General features: G+C 32.5%; 1 protein-coding gene across 1 annotated transcript; it reads left to right on the top strand.

The window, feature by feature from the left end:
- Positions 1 to 1,726: 1,726 nt before the first annotated feature.
- Positions 1,727 to 22,297, top strand: LOC130894780 (choline O-acetyltransferase). The gene is made up of 6 exons (XM_057801763.1): positions 1,727 to 1,932; positions 1,994 to 2,378; positions 2,437 to 2,691; positions 2,945 to 3,186; positions 3,247 to 3,633; positions 4,906 to 22,297. The coding sequence occupies exons 2-6, from the start codon at positions 2,018 to 2,020 to the stop codon at positions 5,341 to 5,343; spliced, it is 1,683 nt and encodes a 560-aa protein (XP_057657746.1). The 5' UTR covers positions 1,727 to 1,932; positions 1,994 to 2,017; the 3' UTR covers positions 5,344 to 22,297.
- The last annotated feature ends 782 nt before the right edge of the window (positions 22,298 to 23,079 follow it).

Raw genomic sequence — 23,079 nt, 5'->3', positions numbered from 1 at the left:
AATTATTATATGTGGTGAAACTACCCCTAATTATCAGAATTCAATAAAAAAATTATAAAATTTAGAAGGATACTATTCATGTTTCTTAACCATTAATAAATGTATTTTAAACAATATTTCATCCATGATTATGTTGAAAGCTTTTTCACCATGTGTATATACACACAAAATATTTTGATAAAGGTTGAAAACAGTCGAAACGTCAAATTTTTATCTGTCTTATTATGAAAGAAAAACTAATTTTATGACAGAAGAAATCCAAAATCAAGAAACATAAATATATATGAAAGTTCTAAGGAATAAGAAATTTAAAACATTGGACCCTTCATTTTTGAAAGGGAACCCAAAGGGCTCCAAAACGGTACCAGTCACACGCCACTGTGAACTTTGAAAAATCATATCTCGGTTAATTATGAAATTAAGAAAAAAAACAAAAACAAGAAAATTTTCAATGAAAAAAAAGTTAGTTTCAATCAAAGACAATTTATTTAAAAATTAAAAAATGCCTTCTCTATTATTTTTACTCAATTGAAGTGACCCGCAAATTGATAACATTTTACTTTAATTAGGGTGGCAATATCAAAGGTAGAAATGACGTTTATCCATGAAGGGAAGGGATTCTATCTTATTTTCGTCATAACTCGCTTATTTTATATATTACAAAGTTTTATAAAGTTTCATTTGAATGGTTTCTTAAAGTTCTTCAAGAAAGTTCCAATACATTTTTTTTTTCGTAAAATTGACCCTTTTCGACTTATTCACTTCTAAATTTTTCAAAATCTTCGATTCACTAAATGAGTTCCACCTTTAATAAATCATAACTCGGTCTCTGTATTGGTTCTATAATCAAAAAAGTCTATTAATTCTTTTAAGAGCTACTTCTAGAGTTTATAAGTTATTTGTGAAAAATCGATGTTTTTATGTAACAAAATTTCAATCACGAATATGTCAAAAATTATTGATTTTTCGAAAAAACTCCATGATTTTTGCTTAGAATGTTTGTTTCTCTCGATTTTTGCGGTTAGTTTCAAGAAAAAATCACGCCCTAGTTGGGGTGGTATTCAGAATCAGACTATCGGCATAGACTTTGCTTTTTAAGGTATTCAATATCTACTGTTAAAATTTCAATCAAATCGATGCATCTTGATGGAAATTTGAGGTTAAAAACCGTTGTTTATTGGACTAAAGAAAGATTTTAGTCAGACAGGGACGTTAATGCAAACTTAATAGCCTAATTTGAAGAGAAAAACTGCAATCATTATTTTGAAGAGTTAAAAAGAGTGTATAGACTTGATAAGGGAATATGTTGTATTGTTTTTCTATTGAGTAGGAGATTTTTCAGTCTACCCTCGTACAGTTACAAAATTAACCGGATATTCCCGACAGTAAATCAATTACTCAATCGATATTGTTCGAAAAATTATATTGATAATGAATTTTTCGCGAATCTTTATGAACACACTGTATATTTCGAGGAAAAAATTGTTTGTTATAAGTTTCGCTAACGAACTTTCAACCAATGGAAACTTTACTAACGCAATTTTGCATTGTAGCCGGTAGGCTTCTTTTTTATGAACGTGGTAGAGCAGAGACTATCCGAGCATAAAAATTCGATTATATCCCCTATTGTCTTATTTGGCCTAAGGCCACGAGAGGGCTGGATTGGGCGAGCGTGGGTGTGATAGGACGCGTGCGTGCGTGCCCTGATTGGTGTCCCGTCTTTCCCCCCTCGTTATCTGCCTGAATAGATTTTATGTTATTTCGTGGGTTGCGGGGTATTTTGCCATCGGCTCGTGGTTGAATTTATGGTGAATTATCATCGACTGTATATAAAAAATGAAAAAATATATCAATCATCCAAAGCAGAAAACATCTAATGAAAACATAAATCATTCCATTAGCTATAATCACTAATTTGAAAATACGAGGGTGGTAAAGAAAATTTGTCTTGTTTCTCTTATGTGAAATCATCAAACTGTACTGTAATTTCCAGGCTTATGAATATTGGTTGAACGACATGTATTTAAACTACAGAGAGCCAATTCCGATTAACTCCAACCCTGGTATGGTATTTCCTCCTAGAAAATTCACGACTATTTTGGATGTAGCTAGATTCGCTGCAAGACTTATAGATGCCGCTCTCGACCACAAAGATATTCTTAATAGAAAATCCTTACCAATAGAAAAGGCTACTTCTAGGGAACCCGGACAACCTTTATGTATGGCACAGTTTTATAGAATATTAGGAGCTTCCAGGTTACCTGGTAGAAAAAGGGATTCGCAATATGTTTGTCCTATACCAAAGACTGGAGATCAAGTTTCTGAACATATCATTGTTATTTGTAGAAATCAATTATATTGTGTTCCTATTCAAGCATGTAAGTTATTTATTACTTTTTCCGATACCAAAATTGGTAACTTATAATATCATTCAAGCGGATAGAGGAAGATTGAACGAAGACGAGATTTGTTCTCAATTTTTATACATCCTGGACGACGCACCGTGTCTGTGTAATCCTCCTCCAATAGGATTATTAACTGGTTGGAAGAGAACATTGTGGGCCGAAGCGAGAGAAGATCTTATGAAGGAAGAAAGAAATAAAAGAAATTTGGACCTCATCACCAAATCATTATTAGTAGTGTGTTTAGACGAAGCTTTACCCATAAACTTCAATTGTAGACTACAAAAGGGTGAGTATGCCCCATCGTTGATCGTAAACTTTTTTGGGATAATCCTCAAATTAGTCATAATTTAATGCATTAAACCTACCGTTATATGCCTTTAATTCCATCACCATTAATCATTATTTTATGCATTAGTACTTTTTGCAATATTTTTATTGTACCCAATTCTTCTAATCACTCAATTGGTGCCATAGAATCTCCTCCAGATTTACTATTCTGGATTTTTTTCTATTGTATGTTTCTAATTCGATGTTTCCAGGAGGCAAAGGTCACACAACAGCTGGACGAGACGAAACCAATCTAGCTCATCAAATGATTCACGGAGGAGGTAGTACACACAATTCTCCGAACCGATGGTTCGATAAAACAATTCAGCTCATCATATCCGGAGATGGTGCTTGTGGTCTATGTTATGAACACTCCAATGCCGAAGGAATTGCCGTTATTCAATTAGCCGAAAAGCTATGGAAACACGCGGATTCTTTCACGTCACCTTCTGAGGTATAAATACGATTCAATCAAATTGAATTATATCAGGCGAATGTTGTTCTTTTTATTTAGGTACCAGCAACTACCAGTAGTCATCTACCTCCTCCGGAGCGCTTAGAGTGGATACTAGAAGCTACCGATCACAAACGTATAGAAGAAGCAGGTTGTTATTTGGATAATTTAGTTAAGGACCTCGATTTTCAAGTTTTCAGATTCACCGGCTACGGAAAAGATTTTATAAAATCTTGTAAAGTTAGTCCCGACGTCTATATACAACTAGCTCTTCAGCTAGCTTATTATAGATTGTACGGAAAACTAACAGCTACTTACGAAAGTGCGTCTACAAGAAGATTCAGGTTAGGAAGAGTGGATTGTATTAGATCAGCCAGTCCGGAAGCTTTGGAATGGGTTAAAGCTATGTCACAGCCTAAAGATGATGATGAGCATGGGAATAAAAAGGTAAACACATATTATTTTATGGAAATACGGAAGAAGACTTAAAAATAATCTCTTGACAGTTTTTGTACACCTGTAGAAATTCAGCTGAAAACATTATCTTCGTTTCTATTTCTCGATCTTAATTACAGAGTAGAAGGTAGTTTCCAGTAAATTTTCCCTCAAATTATTGCGGAATGCGGGAAAAGATGATATCGATTCGATTTCAATTGGCAAGTTGTTGTGCATTTTTTTGCATTGTAAAATATTGAGCCCTTAACTAATTCTGAACGTAGAGTAAGTAGATAAAGGTCGTGCTCCACTTTCCTAACAGCCTTGCAACAACCTTTGTGAAATTGGAGAAGCGAGCTTACGAATTAGGCAAAGGAAGAGTCTTTTAAAGAAGTCCCTGCAGTGAGCCCTGCTGTTTAGTTCGAGTAAATATCTAACAGCTCTTTTGTAGAGAGAACGGGAGGGCATATCGTAGATGTGACTCAATGAGGGCCTAAAAGACTTAAGGAGGTGGATAATTTCAGTTCTTTAGTAACTGATCTCAGCGCAAAACAGGAGGAGCTTAATTTTTTAGATAAGGTTGCTATATGTAACTCCTATGGTGTTCTTGAGAAAACTGGCTGCAATTTAAGGGTGATTAGGTCACTAGATATGGTCCCTATGAAGTGCCGTAAGATCAGGGTTGGTCCAAGTTCACATTCTATTGGCTTGTAAGAAGACATCTTTGTATCAACCCTTACAAGCTGACTTCTGTTGGTACGATATGACTTAAACCATGCGAGAGGTAGTAAAAATTTTATATTTAAATAAAAACGATAAAAGCCTTTTTTTCACCAATCTTTCTATGATCTTAGATCACGTGGGAAAGAATGTTATGCGATCGTTGTCCTTCCAAGATCCTTCCTATGCGTTTATATCCACGAAATCATTGTCAGTTGAAAAGAGTAAACATCCCATTTTCAGATTTTGGACGTAGATAGCTTATGGTGCATTGTCATGGTGTAAGAACCAGTGTCCTATCAGTCAGAAATTGAGTATTTTTCAAACAAATACAAGCAAGGTTCCAATCGTGAAATATGGTCAAAAACCTTAAGAAATTGCATTTCGTTTTTAAAGACAAGTTTATGTAAAAAATACGCGTTTGCATGGGTGATGCATAAATCATTAAAAGATAATCCACGTGAAAGATATAGAATTATTATTAGTACCGTCGCGAATATGGATTGTTTCTTCACAATGGTTACATCTGTCTAGCTTTTAACACCAAATTCTCTTATTCCTTAGGTTACTTTCCATTTAGTCAGTGATGATAAGAAGATTATATTATGGACCGAAGCCGTTGCCGCCCAAACCACCGAAATGGTGGAAAATATTCTAGGACAAGGTATGGACATACACATTCTAGGCTTAAGAGAAGCCTCTAAAGAAACATCACCAACAGCTGCTTCACCACTGCCAAAATTATTCACTGATCCCTCATATAGGATAGCTAATAAGTTCCTTTTATCCACAAGTCAAGTAGCTACCAATACCAACAGCTTCATGGGGTATGGTCCTGTCGAACCGGATGGTTATGGGGCTTCGTACAACCCTAAGAACGATAGCATCATCTTCTGCTTATCTGCTTTCTGGTCTTCGGAGGTAACTAGTACGAGTAGATTCGCGCAATCGCTTGAAGAGAGCTTAAATATAATGCAAACTCTATTGACTAGGCCTAAGTGAAAGATGAATGAAAGCGTTGAGTAAATGATTTGATGCTTTTCCGGATTGGAAGTTAAATGCAATGATGATAAGTTGAAGTATTTATTGTTACGAATTGATATTATACAGTAAGTTTTAAATTAACAGTTGATATTAATTACAAGTTATTTAAGAGATATATTTCTTGTTGTAGTGCTGTAGGGGAGAGTTGAACATGCTCCACAAAGACTCGGATATTATTTGAACATTTCAAAATTCATGAGAGAAGCTGTTATTTCCGTTTGTTTTTTCTCATTTATTATGACTCGAGCACTGTAGTGTTGAGTATATGTGCCACTTCATCAAGTAACAATTAAACAGGGTGTTCCGAGACTTGATGTAAAAACTTCGGGAGTGAGTGACATAACAAACCTTGTTTCTGATTTGTAGGCTTTTAAATTTGCAAAATAATAATTTATATTTAAGTATATTTTCTAAATTAAACATTCGAACATTGTGACTTTTCAATTGATGCTTACGTATGTCATGTCTTTTTAGTGTGTTTCATGGAATGAGTAATTCTACACTACTATCTGAAGGCCAAAGGCAGCTCATGCCCAATTGTTAACAATCCGTAACTTTTAAGTTCTTATTTCACAACTTTAAAAGCCTATAACTCAGATACTAAGGGTCGTTTCATGTCACAGCAGCAGCATCTACTCACTCCCGAATTTTTTGCATCGAGTACCGGAACATCCTGTGGATATATATTTATTTTATGCATAATGCAAAAATTTCTACGAATAACTATAATATTTCTTATTGACTGTTTGTGCGGAGTTGTGGTAATGACAACATTTAATATAACATTCAGGATTTCATTAATCATAAAATACTTTCGTTAGATCGGGATGATGATCCTAAGTAACGAGACTGATAGACTTGATAGCGATGACTTATTTTCACGTTCTAATCATAAAAATGTTGATACCCAGCATCGGAATGCTGGTACTTTAAACATTGTCCATTATCGCAGTAAATAAGCTGCAAGTTCTAGGAAAAACATTAAACCATTAGGAATATGCAACTTCTAAAAACTGTTTGATGCACCAACAATCACAACTGCTTTGTTTTATCTGCGTTTGTATAAGTTGTAGAGACCAAAAAGAACCTCCTTGAGGACGTACACGAGAGGAAACGCGGTAAAAGTTTCATCGCGACACACATCATAAACTTGTAATATGCCATTCGGCGTGTTACGTTTTTCTTGAAGTATTTTGAAGATTCCTTTGTTCACGTATTGTGGCACAGTAGTCACTTCGGATTTATTTATTCTAACGTTCAAGTTTTTGAATAAATTAATTTATTATCGACTTCCCACTCCTTTGGAATCAATTTCGAGGTTTTATTGAGTTTAGCCTTAGAAAGGACATATCTTGTTATATTTATATTGTTTTTTCTTTATGTAGTATGTGTAAAAACACATTTTCTCAAAATTTTTTGATAATTAATATTTTTCGAGTTATTACCAGAAAACTGAATACCATTACTTCCATTTATTTTGTTAATAACATTTGCAATTTTTACCTGCATCAAAATCCCTCAGAAACATTTTTCTAGAAGTGATTCAGAAACCAATGAGCCATAGCTAATATTTTTTAAACTTTTATCTATATTTTTCACGTTTTTGAACGTCTTGACTAGACTAACAGCCGCGCGGAGCCCTATTTTCAACATCAAGATATAATTATAAATAATGGAGATACAGCTCTGAGATTCCACACCTTTTATCGAAAATTTCCTTCTCTGTAACGACCTTCTCTCACAATTTTTTGATAATTAATATTTTTCGAGTTATTACCAGAAAACTGAATACCATTACTTCCATTTATTTTGTTAATAACATTTGCAATTTTCACCTGCATCAAAATCCCTCAGAAACATTTTTCTAGAAGTGATTCAGAAACCAATGAGCCATAGCTAATATTTTTTAAACTTTTATCTATATTTTTCACGTTTTTGAACGTCTTGACTAGACTAACAGCCGCGCGGAGCCCTATTTTCAACATCAAGATATAATTATAAATAATGGAGATACAGCTCTGAGTTTACAGACCTTTTATCGAAAATTTCATCCTTGTTAACGAGCTTCTCTCAAAATTTTTTGAATATTAATATTTTTCGAATTATTACCAAAAACCTGAATACCATTTTCATCACCTGCATCAAAATTCTTCTTAAAAACCTTTTTATAGAGATGACTTTGAATCCAAAGAGTTAACGCTCATATTTTTAGGACCTTTATCTATATTTTTCACGTTTTTGAACTTATTGACTAGACTGTTAGCTATAGCTATAGCTGTTAGCAATTCTTCTTATACTTTAAATTCAATATTACTAGAAAAAGTGAATTTTTTAAGTCCAAAATTAAGAACAAGGGACTGTTTGTTGTTAGAAGTAAAAAGACTTATTTTATTGTTAGATTTATGAATATGGTTTATAATATTTACAACTGTTTGTGTTCATCGGTTCAAATGAAATTTTGATATGGATGAAATTATATGAAATTTAATCTTAAAGTAGAAAAAGTATGTGTTTGTTATATATTGTTAAATTGTTGTTCAACTTTCAGATTTATATTTTTAAGTTTCAAATAACATTCCACATTTTACACATTTGAACTTATCGAATAATTGAAAAATAACTAGAAATGATTCTTCTCAGTCTTCAATAATTAAATTCATATACAATTTGATTGATTAATGTGCCTCCTTTATCATTTTAGGTATCAATTGGAAGGATTCACATTCTAAAATTATTTAAAATCTTACTATGTCATATCAAAGTTACATTTTTTTAAATATAACCCTGAATTTAACAAACAGCAATTATAAAAGGTCATTGTTTGACAAATAAATAATTCCCGATTCACAATTAATTGTTAAATATTTAAATATAGGTAGGTAATCATTGTTTTGCACAGAAAAATCAAAATATATCAAAAGTTAATAATTTCAGTTATAAAGGGAACGTTATAAAAAAGAATATATTGGTAGTACTTTTTGATAATCACATAAAATAGAAAACCGAAAAAATAATGTAATAGTACTTTGATTCACCCTGTACCAAATTCAATGAATATTAACCGGAAAAATAATTTTCTGAAATTTTTAAAATAGAGCTGTACTTTTTTATCATTGACAGCTTTCTCGTTCCTATGAATGTGAACCATTTCCAAAAATTCCTTTTTTCTTATATTCCGTTACATTATTTTTTGATTCTTCATGAATTCATTTATGTTTTTCCAATTTTTTCTTGTTCGTTAATGCACTTTTATTTTTTTTTATCGTATTGATGACCTTTTAGTCCATTTTATAAATACTGAGATGTCTGCCCTATGTAGACAGCGTCACAATCTTTGCAATGTGTTTTTTTCGTTAGATGTATTCTCTTTATACAAAATATTCCTATTGTGAAAAATATATTGATAAAAAACTAATCTTAAAACAAGAGACCTAAGATTAAGACGATTTAGAAACATAAAAATGTAACTTTGATATTCCGGAACCCGATTTAAGATTGTAAATAATATATAATTTTAGAAACTAATGATGGATATGATCCCAAAAACTTTCTAGTTGATATCTAAAAGGACAAAGGAAGCAGGAGCTTAACATACTAATCAATCACCCTGTATGTTATACGTTTTCGTATCCATAAATTCTTGTCAACCAGTTTAAGTAAACCCGATATGGTTTACATCTGTTTTAATGATTTGTAAGATTGATTGAAGATGAAGAATGATGATCAAAAAAATTCATTGTATTAATTGTATCAAAAAAATTAATTAGTTTGTAATTATTTTTTCATAAAGGTTTATGCAATAAATTGTATCCTCAAATGTTCAAAATATGGACTATTGTATTTATTAAATATTTATATCGATTGTTGTAATTACATTTAAATATTATCAAAGTTTCGGTAATGAATGGGTTGTTACAAAATTTCCGTCAATCTTTTCTCTAGTTTGCGTTAGTTTTCTTCACACAGTTTTGTTGTAACAACTTTTAAATGACTATTATTAACCCACGTGTCCCGAATGAAACTAATACATATCACTAATATTTAAGTATTAGAAACGAACATGTAGAATCTAGTAGAAGATACACCAAGTGGCAAGATAGTTTCGGAAACCCCTTCTAAATTTTAGGCAAACACATGAATTAGGCAATACTTTTTTCATTCATTAAGTCTTTGTTCATTTCTATTTAATAATATTAACCAGAAAATGAAGAAACTCATATAAGTAAATAAAAGTATTGACCTCTAAAGTAATTTGAAAGATTTTTTAAATTTGGTGCAATCATAACTGAGAAAATTATTTTCTAAGGTGTAAAATTTTGATAATGTGGCGTATTTTTCCGAAAGTATTTTTCAATATAGTTTACAATTAAATTGAATGTTCAAAATGACATTTTTGGATTTTGGAATTCTCGTACAGCATTTTGTATAACCTCAGAGGTTTTTTTATTAATTTCTTCCGTTATCCTAACTTCTAAATCAGCAATATTGTCTGCTCTATCGAAATATACCTTAGATTTTGAATAATCCCATAAGAAGTAATCACGAGGAGTCAAATCGGGGGATCTAGCCGTCCAATAGATCGATCCACGTCTTCTAATCCATTGAGAAAAACCTCGTTTAAAAAATATCATACTGATGATTAACATCAGGAAAAAGTCTTTGTATTGCGCCAATAATTTCATTGTTAATGATACCAGCCCAAAAGTCAATTTTTTAGGATATTTAGTGTGAGTCTCACACATCCAGTGAGGATTTTCTGTGCTTCAATATCTACAGTTCTGTTTGCTAACTTTTCCGTTTAAATGAAACGTCGATTCATCAGAAAAAACAATTTTGTTTATAAACCGCAAATCTGCGTTTATTCTGTCCATCATCAATTCACAGAATTCTTGCCTTCTATCGGGATCATCTTCAACCAACTGAACTTTGTAAGGGTGGTATTTTTCTCTATGCAAAACTCTCAAAATAGATGATTTACTTACATCATTGTAATTTTCCTCAATCTCAAGACTTTGTTTGATCAGTAAATTAAACATTATGTAACATAATTATCTTCATTCTACGTTTTGTGATAGACATTATCAAAATTTTAGATCTTACAAATCAATTTTTTCAGTTAAAAAACTTTATCCTAAATAGAGGACTAAAATCCCTTTCCAACATGGTGCCACGCGACCCCCTTTCTTATCCAAAATTTTGGAGGGGGTGCTTGTAAATCAGAGAGAAAGCTGGAGGGAGATAATATTGTAAATTGCCAATTTAAGAATGAAAATCGACCTATTCCAGGTTTATTTTTTCACATAGTACATAATAATGCTATAATTGAATTTATTGTACATATTCTGAAGACAGTGCCATCTCTATAAGATATTTAATTGTGAAGTGGACATACTTCAACAGATTAGAAGTAAATTGTTTATAAGGTTTGTCTAAAATTTTGAAATAGTTTATCGAATAGGGTCATTTCATATGAGATAATTTTGTATATAAAAAATTGGTTCAGAAACAATGAAAATGTCCATCATTGTTTTTCATATTTAAATTATTATCAGAATAATATTTTATCTGAGCTAAGAAGTATACGTCGATAAAATACAATTTTTGGAGAAGTATAGAATAATGGCTGTTGGTTGAATCATTTAATACGAAGTCCTGAAAAGAATATGACAAAATTTAATTATCATCTAAAAATTAGCTTTTCAAATATATTGAAATCTATAATAATTTGCAGAACAAATCAATAAATATTACGTTACGATAAAAGTTATAAGCTAAATCAAGACGTTTCAGTTATGTTTATAGATTTTAAGTAGGCTTATGACACAGTAGATAGCAATGAAATGTATGTTGCCCCCAAGATAACTTACACAGTGGAGTAGCAATTTATGAAATTATATCAGAGAAATTTGGGGTTGAAAAGGGATTAAAACAAAGAAATCCAGTGGTTTTTAATCTAGCGTTAGAAACAAATTTGACGAGATAATAAAATATAAACAGAATATACAGAAGATTTAGATAGTAAACTAGAAAAAACTGCTAAAGATTATAGATTAAGAATAAACCAAGAGAATATATGATGTAAATACAGAATATTATAAGTAGGAAAGAATATATAGAGAAAAAACTTCGAGTCTTTGAAAACAACACCGTGAAATGAAAATGAAGAGAGTTGACTGAAATAGAAATAAATGTAAAGCCGTGAGATCGTTAAAGAGTTGATTAGATCAAAAGAATTATCCAGAGTAGTCAAAATTAGAATATACTGAACAATAAGTTTAAGAAGAAACAAAACTGGTTATATGGGAAAGGAAAATTTTTGGATGAATAAGAATAAATGAAGAACGGAGAAGAATTATCGAAAGAAAAAGTGGTTAGAACAGAATTGGGGTTCAAAAGCACAGAATTGCAAACTGTGGAGAGGAATTGTGGAATTAGTTGAAATATTTATTCATATAAGAACAATTGGATCATTTAGTTCGCATGTCTTTTGAAATATTCAATCATCAGAAAGATCCTGACAGAATAATACTATAATAAATAATAATAATAAATACCATCAAATAATTTGCACCCTCCAAAACAGCGAAAATACCTTGGAAAACTTCAATTATTGTCAGAAAAGTGTTTAGATCAAGGAATAAATAGCTTTGGTTTGATTTGTACTATCTAAAAGTGTAAAATCGAGAAAAATTATTAATTATTAAATTATTAAATTATTCGTACCCGAACTTGCTGGGGTCAATTGAGCCATTATGAAATTGGTTTCCACAGCTTCCAAATGATTGTTGAAATATTTCTCTTCAGCTGGAATAAAGATCAATAGAGAAGAATATACAGTCTGATACACCAGCTGATATTTTTTATAATAACTTACTAATCTAGTATATTCGTTGAGAATAAAGAAGTAATGCATTATCACTAAGAAATCAGTTACCAGAAGATAAATGACAACGACATCTAGGTGTAGTTACCATAGAAATGTAGATACTGTGATAATGTGGATACTTGAATATCGGAATAAATGAGGTGGAAATTCATGGTGTTGTATCTATTCTTTTCAGTAGAAACTCGAGAATGAAAATGCATCAAATTTTAATGAATGATTCCGCAGTTTCCTAAGTATCTGTGATAAATTGAATCAAACATTTCGGCACAAATAAACTGAAATAAATATAAAAGTTCGTGATATCTGTCACCATATTCTTTTCAAATTATCTACGACATTCAAAAATGGTCCAAATTGCCACTAATAATTGAGATTCTCCAAAAATAATAATAGTTCGATTAAATTATTCATCGCATCGAGTATACTTCTTGGTTTAATAATATGAATATAATAAACAAACTTTTTGTATCATTTTTTGCTTCTATGGGATCTCAAAAGCTCTAATTATGTTTTTATTAAAGCTTAATAGCAATACTCAATCTTCACTATTACTTTTAGTTTTGAATAACTATTGATGAGTTGATGATAGTTGATAGTAGAAAGTTGATAATAAAAGCAGGTATAATTTCAAAAAACCATATGAAATCATTGGCATTTATTCGCTTCAACTGTGGCAAATGATCCCAAGCACTCCACAACTATGAGTTAAGGTAGAGTGCATTCAAAAAAGTGGAAAATCACTAGCATTTGGTTATTTCTATTTTGGTAAAAGACATAATATAAATAGAATAATCTCAACCCTTCTATATAACAGTAATTATCTATGACATTTATTTATTAAATTCTGGCATATAATCTCAAGATCTTCTTCAAAAAGAGCGAAGAAAAACTGGTTTCAAAGAAGTGGAAGTCATTGGTATTTGTCCTTATGGTACATCAAATAGTCCCACAATCTTTATGCCAAAAAGCCAAGAATACAGTCTTGAAAATACTGAGAAATATTGTACATTTATACATATAAATTGCCTTACAACAAGTGGAATCGCATTGACATTATAAACTTACTTCCCCGGCAGGAGACTCAGGAAGTGGTATTCGGTCTTAGTTATAATATTTAAATAACTGGTATTCATATAGGGTGAACAATAAATATTAAATTAGACACAACAAGCTTTTCGACGTTAGAAGTAACTAAAAAAAAGGCCAAATCGCATGTTACACATTCATTTTCTAAGCTCTGGAAATCAATTCCAAACTTTCCAAATAAAAGAACCCTGAAAGAACTGGAAAATGTTTGTATTTAGACCCTAAAGTATGGCAAAAATATCTTATTCTCCACGCAAAAAAGGTTGCAGAAATCGTGTACATATAATACATATAAATTTGCCTAAAATCTTTCAGGTCTATGCTTGCAATTGATCTCAAGCCCTTCACATAAAATATTGCGAGGGCATGAAAATTGGCCTGACAAGAGTGGAGAATAATTAGTATTATTTCAGGGTTATATTTGTAAATGATCTCAACAAGCCCTCCTTATAAGAGAGTCAAGTGAACTGCCTCAAATTCTCCACGAGTAGAAGCCAATATAACTTACCTCAAAGCTTGTGGTAAATCATTGGTATTTATTCAATAAACTGTGGCAAATAAGCCCAAACATTCTCTGCCTTGAAAAACGTGTAAAATTCTGGAAAACTGTAATAGACTTTCCGTGTGCAAAAGCTGAGATTCACTGCCTTGAAAGAAGTCAGAAATCATTGGCCTTGACTTGATTTAATCTGGAAAATAAATCCAAATTATTCACAAACAAGAACCAAGATAACCTACCTTGAAAGAGGTTTAAATAAATTGATATTCACTCTGAAAAACCATATTAAATTAGGCACATAAAATAGTTAAGATAAACTGTCATGGATGAAGTAGAAGAGCTTGAGATTTATAATCAGCCATTTTGGTATACAATCTTGAATTATGGACATGCAGGAACCAAAATAACCTGCTTCAATATCTTTGAATATATTAGCTTGAGACATTGAAACGACAAAACACATCTGTTGATTCAATAATTGTTAATCTACTATTTTCAATATTAAATCTTTATTATCATTTATTGCAATGAGCTTTGAATTACATTTCATCATGATTTTGAAGTGAAATGATTGGTTGTTAGCTTGGGGATCCCGAATGTATATTTTTATGATATAAATGTGTAGATGTACGTAGTTTAGCAAGTAGTTACTGTACATAGATTAGAGAATTCGTGTACTAGCAATATCAACATATGTAATTATACTTTTTTCCCAAAATACCCAAAGAAATATATTTATTATAAGTATAAAGAAAAACAGTTATTCGGGAATATTTAAAAAATTTATTTAGTTGTTATATTAGATATATACAAATTGCTGAATAAGCTTTAAATTTATTAGGAAGTAACGCATCTGATTTTGTTTCTTCCACTATGAAAATATTTTAATTGTATCATAAATTTGGTTATAATTAATTAATTAGAAGTACTTGCACATAATGATTGAATTCAATAATTTTTCAATTTACTATTTGTTAAACTAAAATAAAGAAAATAATAAAACTCACAATAAATCGATAGTACAAGGGCTATTGTGAAAGTTTTAGTATTAAAAAAAATAAACGAAATACCCGTTTAAATCACAAGGAACAATATCGGGACTATAAAACGGATAAGAGAAAAGCTGAGTACTTGAATGTAATTTACGTTTGATGTTTAGTATTTTCCGAAAGATCTTTGTAAGAATCAACTACCAGCAGGAACGGAGGATGAGAAGGAAAGGGACAGATTAGTGGTGATTAAGAGGCTGTGGATCTTGGTAGTAGAAGTGTTGGATTTGATCGTATCGAGATTGTAGCTCATTTAGACGACTCGGAATTGAAGTTATGACAATATTAACATAAACGATTTTATATAGAATCGATTCTTCTCACAAGACAAGAGCCTTTTCAGTTGATGATTGGAGAATCTCTATCCAGAAGCACACTTTCATTACCTCCAAAGATATCCGCTACAATCTTGAAATTTTCTTTGGTTGTTTAGAGAAAATTTAATACTCAAAATTCATGGATCATGGTTCGTGATTAACGTAACTCACCCACGAGTTACAGTTCTATGTTCCATGGTATACAACGTCGAGTTCTCAAATTTTAGTTACTCGTGCGTGATTCAACAAACTTTTCATGATTAAACTGAAGATTCTACAGAATTTCATAGTTTTTATTATATTTATTTTTGTATATGAGATCGAATTATTATTTATAGTACTTATACACAGTGATTTCATTACTAAAAAGTACAGTTTCTTTCTCTTAATTGTGAAGCAGTAGTTCTAAATAATGAAACGCCTTGTCAGATGTGAGTGTTCAAACATGTCACCAAACTTTACGGCGGTCTATTATGTATTTCGTGTTCGAAAACTGCAGAAAAGTTGGAAATTTGCGCTTGTCTAAATCCTTTTTTTAGGAATGAACATGCTGATTTAATTAACAGTAACAACTATAAGGATAGACGTAGATAAATCCATAATTCTTCAGACACCTTCTAGTTGGTTTAAAATTACGCTTCTACAGGGTGGCCCGCATGAGAACCCCTATAGATTAGAAACGTATAAAGGAGCCCAAATACGACAACTCTATACCGAGTTGCAACCATGAAGAGTTTAAGGGGCTCAAAGTACGGCCCTATAACATAAAACATGAGTAATAAACACTGTTTATTGTCCTTCTTAAAATGAAATTAAATTTTCTATATTTTCGGAACTAACCTTAAATTTATTCCAATACTTTTAAAAGTACTTCTAAATAATTGGATAATAATATACTGATTGTTATCGTTTTCTTAAATATCCAACGTTTGGTTACATTATTCTGTTACTTAGAATACCAGACAAATGTTTAAAGAGAATTTATAGTATTCAGGGTGAGTCATCTGTATTTATAAGGTTTCCAGTAGGTAGACGCTGACATTTTTCTGAATTTTTATCTCAGCTATATGAGTAACACTTATGATTTAAAATATTTTCAACTGTAGAGGATGTCCCAAAAGTAGTTGAACAAATTCAATATCCAAAAATATCACCGCTCGCCTACCAGAGATTGTATAAATACAAGCACCCTGTATACAATGTTGGTAAGATATTTTGAGGAACATAGGAATAATCTGTAACGATTTTATTATGAATTTCATTGGAATTCATATAAATTATAATCAATTTTACTGAATTTCCACTCAATTTTTTGAATATTTGTATGTATCGATATTGTACAAAATTTTATCTTGTTAAGGGTTCTAATAACCCACCACTTAAAACTGAACAATATCAAAACCGTTTATTGTAAAAAGAAATTCTCATATTTGTCAACTGCTCGGCCGTTATTCTACCAAAACGTTGCCATTTACTCCATATGTTGCCAAGTAGGTTTTTGTTTCAAATAACCCTTAAATCAGGTGATCTAGAAGGCCATATGATCATCGACATTGTCTTTAATTGGTATTCCAAGATTCTACTGAGTTTTTCTCTAAGATTTTTCTTTGACTTAGGCGTTTTGGGAAGCATCATTTTTATCAATTTGGATTTCTCCTAGTTTTTGAAAGATTTTTTTTTTATTTTTTCTATCTCTTGTTGAGTTTATTCCACTTTATCGTACTGTTCATTCCAATATTATATTGAATAACGTAGTAGATCTCCTAGTTTTAGCTCTATATTTGTGTTAAAGCTTTCTGATGTTTTCTGTATAATTTTGATTTTGGTTGAGTGTAGGTTAGGTTAGGTTAGGTTAACAGGGTGATCTCCACTTTTCAGCCGAGATCTACTCGGAGGCATTAGGCCCATTGTGATGCTCTTGATAACTTTTCAGTCAGCACCATTTCACTCCCCTTCCTTATCTCTTCCGTTGCCAGGTCCTTGCTTCCTTCCCAAGTTTTTCCAGTTTGCAATGAAGTGATTCAGGTCCTTAACACCCAACTCCGCTGCTTCTTCCAGACATTCCAATTTTTCACTCCCCATGCATTGTAGTCGTTTCAATACCAATGCTGTGCAGTGACACATTAGGTGTTCTATTGTCTCTTCCTCTTCACTGCATTCTGCACAGAGATCGTCGGTTCTGATACCAATTTTCCTGAGTCTAGAGCCTACTGTCCAGTGACCGGTAATCACTGTTGCGACCCTTCGGATCGAGGCTTCCCCATAGCCCAGAAGTTCTGTTGTCTTCCTCTTATGTAGCACCGGCCACAAGGAGCGTGAAAAGACACAATCATCTCTATTACTCTATTTCTTGCCGTGCTCTCCTTCTAGTCTTCGTCCCCGCTCCTAATCGTTCCCAATTTGGCTAGTTTGTCTGCCATTTGATTCCCTTCTACATTGCTGTGTCCAAGTATCCACAGCAAGTATCTGCTGTGGTTCTTATCTTTGTCCAAATTTTGATATTGTGGAGCCACGACATCTTCCAATCCCCTTAACCTCTCTATCTCTCCTACTATCAGGAGTTGAAGCAAATGGTACTTCTCCCTTTGAATCACATGTCCCAGTTATGTAGGACCTACATTTTATCGTGGCCATACGTAGCATTTAATGAATCTTATTCAAAGTCAAAGTTTTTAAAAATGTTTTTGAGTTTCATGAATGAGCCTCTTGCTTTTACCATCCGGCACTTGATCTCTAAGTCTGATGACCAGTTTTCACATAACCAATCCCAGATCAAATTTGACGGTGATTACTAGAAATTTTGTCTTTTTTATATTGTTATTGATTGATATCGACCGTCACCTTCATATTTTATGAGCTTTGTTGTTTCCAGAGCGTTTGTCGTTTGTTTGGTTTTATATTAGTTCTGTAGTTGATGCTGCTATTTTTTCTTCATTTCGCGGCTTTGGAGTTGCGATTTAAAGGGAACTATAAGAATATTTTTATTTTGTACGGATTATCTATCTATCTGTTGATACTACTGACCTCCAAAATGTGACTACATTTCTCAAAATTTTGAAACGAACAACAAAAATCAACCACAGTGTAAATTTAGTAGATTATGATTAAGTTGTTTGAAGATTTAAACTTGGTTTATGCAGCCAAAATTGAAAATTACCATTAAACTAACAAATTACTGTAATGGTGTACATCATCCTTGTTAATTGGTTATGAGAATCTTGTTTAATTTCTAAAACTGATATAAAAAAAATACGAAAAAGCAATGTGTGAAAGTCCTTTAGACTGATAGACAGTATCAGGGCCTTCCACATTTGTATGAGAAAAAGGTTCCGTATAGAGAATTCCTTTTGGTTTGCCAGTCATTCCTAATTATTCTCAATTTACTTCATAAACCAAAAAATTTGCATTAAGAAAATTTAGTTTTGTTAATGTTAATTTCAATTTTGGCTGCATAAATCAAGCTTTAAATTCCTATGGTCCGTTGAATACTGTAAGTCACAGAAAAAGTAGATTGTTGAATCTGCCTCACTGAGAGTATCAGTGAAAGTCGAATTAGAATAAACCTGCCAGTTTAGTAAAAGTTATTAATAGATATGTGCGCGCTCACATTTTTGTTTCGAATATATACCAGCTCGTTTTGCCTCTAACTACCACAGAAATACTCGTAGTTAGTATAATAATTCACAATTCCCCAAGATTTGATCTGTTTCCCGTGGTATTCACTATAAAATGTATTGTAAATATATTGTATTAATGGTATCTCACTTCTTGAGTGACGCCCGCACAGTACATCTTGTCCATAATAATAGAAAATAGGCCAAATGTAGATATTTCATCAAAAATACAGGATATTCGAAACTTACGTTTCACAAAATGAAAAAATCGCTAAAAAATTCAATCAATATGCCCACAAATTTCGGTAGTTCATACCTTTAAGTGGGTGACAAGATTCGAGAAAAACTAGTTCAAGTAAATTATTTAGTACTTATGTATAAAAAATAAAAAACAGTTTTATGAGTATCTGTGCTAGCAGTAAGAAATATTCTCAAAGCTCAACAAATCCGTTCGGAATGGTATCCAAAACTTCTGAGAAGATTAACTTATTTGCGTTAAAATTTTAATTTCAATTGAGAAAGTTTTTTAATGCTAGTAATGAATAAAATTTGTCTTTCAAATAGTAGGATTGCTTCAATGTGTGTCCAAAATTACATTATTTAAAGGCCCTTCTTATTAAAACACTTGAATTTTCTGACTGGACCATTATTATCTAAAGGTAGACCATGGAAGGCCACTCTAACCAGTAACCCGTTTTTATTCATTTATTTGCTGGACAAATGAAGGAAACAAATTATAAAATAATCCTTTTTTCATTATTTCATTTTATTAAATTAAGTTTTATCAATCTCTTGCAAATGGCCTTGCAAGGAACACGGCTCCAAACTCATAGTACATAGTGAGGAATATTTAAAACGAACTACTCTTAAGAATAAAAGACAAAAATGAGAATTTAATTCTAAAACATATTCAGGAACTAAAAGGATATTAATCTTGGATATTTTACTCCCAATATGGGCATTAGATTCGATGAGCTAGTGCGTAAAGTCGTGAATTTATCTCGCTAACACTTTGACCTATCGATCTATTTTCTACCCCGGACAGGGGTAGTTTACCAGACAGGCATCAACCACTTTGTAAAGTGAGCTACCTGTCTGGGAGCTATGCAGCTCATATTTTCTACCTTCAAAGAAGTTTGAATGTGAGTACCGTAAACTTTGTTTATGGATTGCCTCACAGTTTCAAAGGTGGTGTTCGAGAAGAGCTGTCGGTAGTTCTTCCGATGCTAGTTCATTGGACAGTGTCCAGCAAGCATACAGCTACTCTCCTTAGCTTTTCTTTGTTCAATGAAAGGGCCTTTTCAGACCAGTTTATACCATGTTTCGAAATTCTTCTCGTTTTTCCACATTTTTATGAGTATGACTTGATGGCTTTTGGGGAGCCTATGAATGGAATCACCTCGCCTTTTTTCGTCAGATGATCGGCTCGTTCATTGACGTGTATTCCGATGTGGCCAGGTGCACACATAAGACTAACTTTTTATTTGCTCGTTAGCCTTAGGATTTGTGCAGTTCCATATTAGCTTCGACCCATTTTTATAAGAGCTGCTCTGCTATAGCGTGCAAGCTGCGCATGTGAGGATAGCGTATGTTTCTGCCTGGAAAATGGAAGGTTCTGAGCCCATTGGGATAGCAAACTTGGTTCCTGCCCCTACTTGTCCAGTTTTTGGTAAAGCATAGTTGTGAATACATGGTATCCGTCACCATTCCTTTAATATGTTAAGATGCCCAGTCAGGTCGCCGGGCTTTGAAGGGCTTTAAAGTGAGCAAAAATAAAATGACTTGTAGTGCTGCCGCGGGATATGACCTTATCGCGCCTGTTACCGCAAGGCACTTATCTAGGGTTGTTTCTTCAATTTCGGTTTTTGTTTTTGGCCACCATATGAAAGCTGCATAGCTTATTAAATGTCGCACAATGGATTTGTACATCCAGTTCATCATTTCGTGTTTCAAGCCCCACGTTCCTCCGAGTATTCTGCAGCAGATGTATAAAGCTCTTTTTTAGTGAGACCCTCAATTTCCTCGTGGTACCAATTTTGATATTCGGTACATTTCATCATGTGACAGTACAGTTTTTTCTTACTCGTCGTTTTTTTCTGTTACAAATGCTTAAAAATAAAAATATTGTAGAGATAAAACATTGTTTTAACTGTAACTGTATCTATAACTAAAGAATGAGTGTCCATATATTCATGGTTTGTAAATGTTCCTTGTAAGGCCCATATACCATAGCTATGTCATCGGCGAAATAAAACTAATATTTCAATTTAACTTGAATTGAGGTAAGACTATGTTTTTTGTATCTTTAGTACCAAACATATCCGTATACAAAAATTCGCGGTTAAAAAATAATTGTAACCTCGACGACCGAAGTCTACGAAGCGTGAAATGGCTCGGCCACAAAAGTCGCAGCATTTGTGACTTTGAGTTTGATGTATCTTAGTGTGTAGTAGAGAAAATATGTTGATAACTACGACTTTGTAATGGTTGGGATTCAAAGAAACGTGGCCTTCCATTGTTCACTCACCTTAGATCTCCTGCTAATTCCGTAACTTCGAATTATCGTGCTGTTTTCTAGCAATATTCGTTTGTTTGCCTTCTTCTTCTTCTCATACCATCTTCTCATTGAAGGTTGACGATCACGTTTTTAAATGCGCCAGGATTTCTTTTTCCTGTCGATGCATTTCTTTCCCTCAACTCTGTCCTATATTATTTTCTCTGGCATTAGGTATTTGACGTTGCGTAAGATGTGTTTTCTTATCTTAACAATTGTCAACAGCTTTTTTGCGACCAATGTGTCTTAGTTATTCGTCGTTGGTAATTCTGTCCCTCCAGAGGATCTTCAGGATGCGTCTATAGAGCCACATCTCAAACGCCTCAAGTTTTTTGATCATTTGAGCTTTCAAGGTCCAAGTTTCCACTCCGTACAACAGTACTACCTAGTTTTCAACAATTTAATTGTTTTCCTGATGCCTACAAAGGGTTTTCTTAAGCATCTTTACTGAATAATTTCCTACAGATCTAATTGATTTTTACTATGTCACTTACAAGACACTTACAAGATATCGAAAATCCTGTATTTTCCGCAAAAAGTATTAATTTTCTAGTTGTTCTGTGATATACAACGCTTAGAATTAAATGTCTAGTTATTTTTAGTGTCTGCCTGGAATTGTTAAATGTCTATTTGTATAATGTATCAAATTCTATGAAACGCACTTATGAAATAAACATATCCAATACATATTTTAAGAAATCCAATATTATAGATGTTTAATTGTGATAATATGTAGGGTGGAACAACTACTTGATCTTAATTCAAGATAATCAACAATTACTTGTATTTACAACTAGCAATTCACTAGTTATATACACATTTGTATATTGTATGCGGATTATATATGTTTACACCCTGTACATGTATTTGTAAAGTATTGAAAAAATAATAAAAATTCATTCTAAATACCAAACAGCTCTTTCATTTCAAATTTACCAATATCCAAACATATACTGTTTATTGTGCACCCACGACGATTATTTATTAAAAAGAATGATAAATATACAGGGTATCCCACGACGAGTATCTGTTTCTGTTTCCCTGTTTGATAGTTTCAATTTGGATGAACCTACGTTAAGTCGACATGCAGATCAGAAACAGTAGAGGGAAAACTTTTTCACAGAAATTTTACCAAGTGGAAGTAAAAGAATGTTTTACATTAAAATTTAAACATGCGAAAAGTGTGTGCGAAACTGGTACCTAAAATCCTCGTCATTCAACAACCAGAAGCTCGCAAAATATTTATATCGAAACTTTGAATACCTCAAACTTATTAGAAAAGTTAATAACGAGTGACGAATCAAATCTGCTTCAAAAGGAACAATATTTGAGTTTGTTGAAGCTGTAAAAGAAAAAGGGCGTTCTGAAGGAACCGACAAGACAAGACTTCCTACAATGTTTCGAACAACAAGATTCGCATGGAGCGATGTAGTGATAATATCAAAATACAATGTTGTATATCATCAGATTCGTTATACGTTCGCGACGAGCCTGTCTTATTGATTCCGAAATATACTTACTTTAAACGTGCTTAGATTATCATCATTTCGCATTGTACATAAAGATTTGGCCCTACACCTCAACAAAATTCAGTTGGTGCAAGAATTGATGCCGCAGGATGCTGGTTAGAGGCTTCGTCAGCCAGATGATTGAGCGAATTTACTTACATCTTGTTTGTGACAGGTCGAC

The sequence above is a fragment of the Diorhabda carinulata genome, chromosome 6 (assembly GCF_026250575.1).
Source record: "Diorhabda carinulata isolate Delta chromosome 6, icDioCari1.1, whole genome shotgun sequence".
NCBI lineage: Eukaryota > Metazoa > Arthropoda > Insecta > Coleoptera > Chrysomelidae > Diorhabda > Diorhabda carinulata.
This window is presented reverse-complemented; position numbering and strand designations above follow the sequence as displayed.

What these genes read in the sequence shown, in the direction of transcription:
- LOC130894780 (XM_057801763.1), top strand. Translation starts at nt 2,018, where the DNA reads ATGTATTTAAACTACAGAGAGCCAATTCCGATTAACTCCAACCCTGGT. An exon ending in CTTTCACGTCACCTTCTGAG is followed by an intron (nt 3,187 to 3,246) that starts GTATAAATACGA and finishes CTTTTTATTTAG; the next exon opens with GTACCAGCAACTACCAGTAG. An exon ending in ATGAGCATGGGAATAAAAAG is followed by an intron (nt 3,634 to 4,905) that starts GTAAACACATAT and finishes CTTATTCCTTAG; the next exon opens with GTTACTTTCCATTTAGTCAG.